Source organism: Aegilops tauschii, chromosome 3 (genome assembly GCF_002575655.3).
Source record: "Aegilops tauschii subsp. strangulata cultivar AL8/78 chromosome 3, Aet v6.0, whole genome shotgun sequence".
Lineage (NCBI taxonomy): Eukaryota > Viridiplantae > Streptophyta > Magnoliopsida > Poales > Poaceae > Aegilops > Aegilops tauschii.
Genome location: NC_053037.3, coordinates 189,081,699 through 189,083,221, shown reverse-complemented (window position 1 = coordinate 189,083,221; position 1,523 = coordinate 189,081,699). Strand labels below are relative to the sequence as shown.

General features: G+C 61.7%; 1 protein-coding gene across 1 annotated transcript; it reads left to right on the top strand.

Moving 5' to 3' along the window:
* Positions 1-300: 300 nt before the first annotated feature.
* On the top strand, positions 301-1,321 carry LOC109772951 (uncharacterized). The gene has a single exon (XM_020331665.3). The coding sequence runs from the start codon at positions 365-367 to the stop codon at positions 1,079-1,081; it is 717 nt and encodes a 238-aa protein (XP_020187254.1). The 5' UTR covers positions 301-364; the 3' UTR covers positions 1,082-1,321.
* Positions 1,322-1,523: the final 202 nt, after the last annotated feature.

Here is a 1,523-nt window from a genome sequence, read left to right as displayed (position 1 = left end):
GTGGATGAGGAAGGTCGTGGGGTGCGGTAGTGGAAAACGACAAAAGTAGATAGAGATGAACCGAGCATTTTCTTTACGACGTGAGTTGGCTGTCGCGTAGCACGTGTGGCAGGACGTGATCGGACGGTCAGGAGCCGGCCGCTCGAGACGCTTAAATAGTGCGTAAGCACTTTTTAGATTTTAGGAAGAGAAATAGAGTATACTCCTACTCCGCTGGTTCTGGGTACGTCCACCATTCCGCGGCCAGCGCCATCCTGTATGGGTATGCCGCTCGCTCACTCTATAAATCCCCCGCCGCGCTCTCACTCGGCATCAGTCACCTTCAAACCCAATCCAGGAAGCAAAGCTACTCCCTCTCCCTCCCATGGCCAACAGCTGCGCCAGCCTCGACACCATCTGGTCCCACCTCCCCGCGCCCGCCCCGGCTCCCTGGCCATACGCCACCTGGTTCTCCCCCGCCGCCGCCGCCTTCGAGAACGACGCGCTCGCCACCGCGCTCGCTCGCGCCTCCGCCTCCGCCTCCGCTTCGCCGTCGTCCCCGACCCCTTCCTCCTCCACCACCACCACCTCCTCCGCGTCCGAGCTGTCCTGCGCCCCGTACGACGCGCCCGCGCTGCCCGCCGTAAGCCGCAGGCCAGGCTCGGCGGCGGCGGCGGCGGCGCGGCACTGCACGGGCCGCGTCTCCAAGCGGAAGCCCCGGGTGTCCCGCCGCCCGCAGACCACGTACATCACCGCCGACCCGGCCAACTTCCGTCGCATGGTGCAGGAGATCACCGGCTACGCCCTTCCCGGCGCGGAGAGAGCCTCCGTCGTGCCAGCGCCGCCCAGGCCGGACCCGCTCGCTTTCGTGCTCCCGACGCTGGACACGTCCGCCTGCTTCTTGCTGGACCAGGACCAGGCGCCCTCGCTGCCGCAGCAGCGTTGGGAGGACAAGACGTCGGGCGGAGCGGCGGCGGCGACAGCAATGCCCGCGATGGCGGACGAGTCGTCGCTGCGGCTGATGCAGGAGCTGGAGGCCATGGTGAGCGGGCCGCCCGCCGTGTCCTCCTTCCCGACGTTGGAGAGCTGGGGGATGATCTGATGTTCTCAAGGATTAGTCTTTTTCCTTTTCTTATGCTAGCGCTTTTAGTGTCTTGTCGGACCTCCTGATCCCGATGTGAGGATCAGATGGTCGGTAGTGGTCGATGGTTTAGCTCGATCATGGAGGGAGTAGCCTAGATGCTGTCGTGGGAGACCCTTTTTGTTGAGATCGTAGCTTCGTAGGAGTTTTGTAAAGTGGATTAGTGGCGGTCAATGATGATGTTAATCACTTGTGGTCTAATCCGTCCGTAGTGGTACTGCATTACAATTTACAAAATCTTGTGCTGGTGTTATGGTCCTAAACGTGCTCTGCCTTTCAGCTACTCCGTACCGTTTTTGACAGAGGGATGGTCATGGATGGAGCAACGCACGCAACGTAGATGAGCAGAGATTTGGAGCGTTGCCATCGTGCGCTGCGACGTGAAGGGTGGGCGACTCCTGCT

Excerpts from the sequence above, each read along its gene's own strand:
- LOC109772951 (XM_020331665.3), top strand. The coding sequence starts at position 365 with ATGGCCAACAGCTGCGCCAGCCTCGACACCATCTGGTCCCACCTCCCC.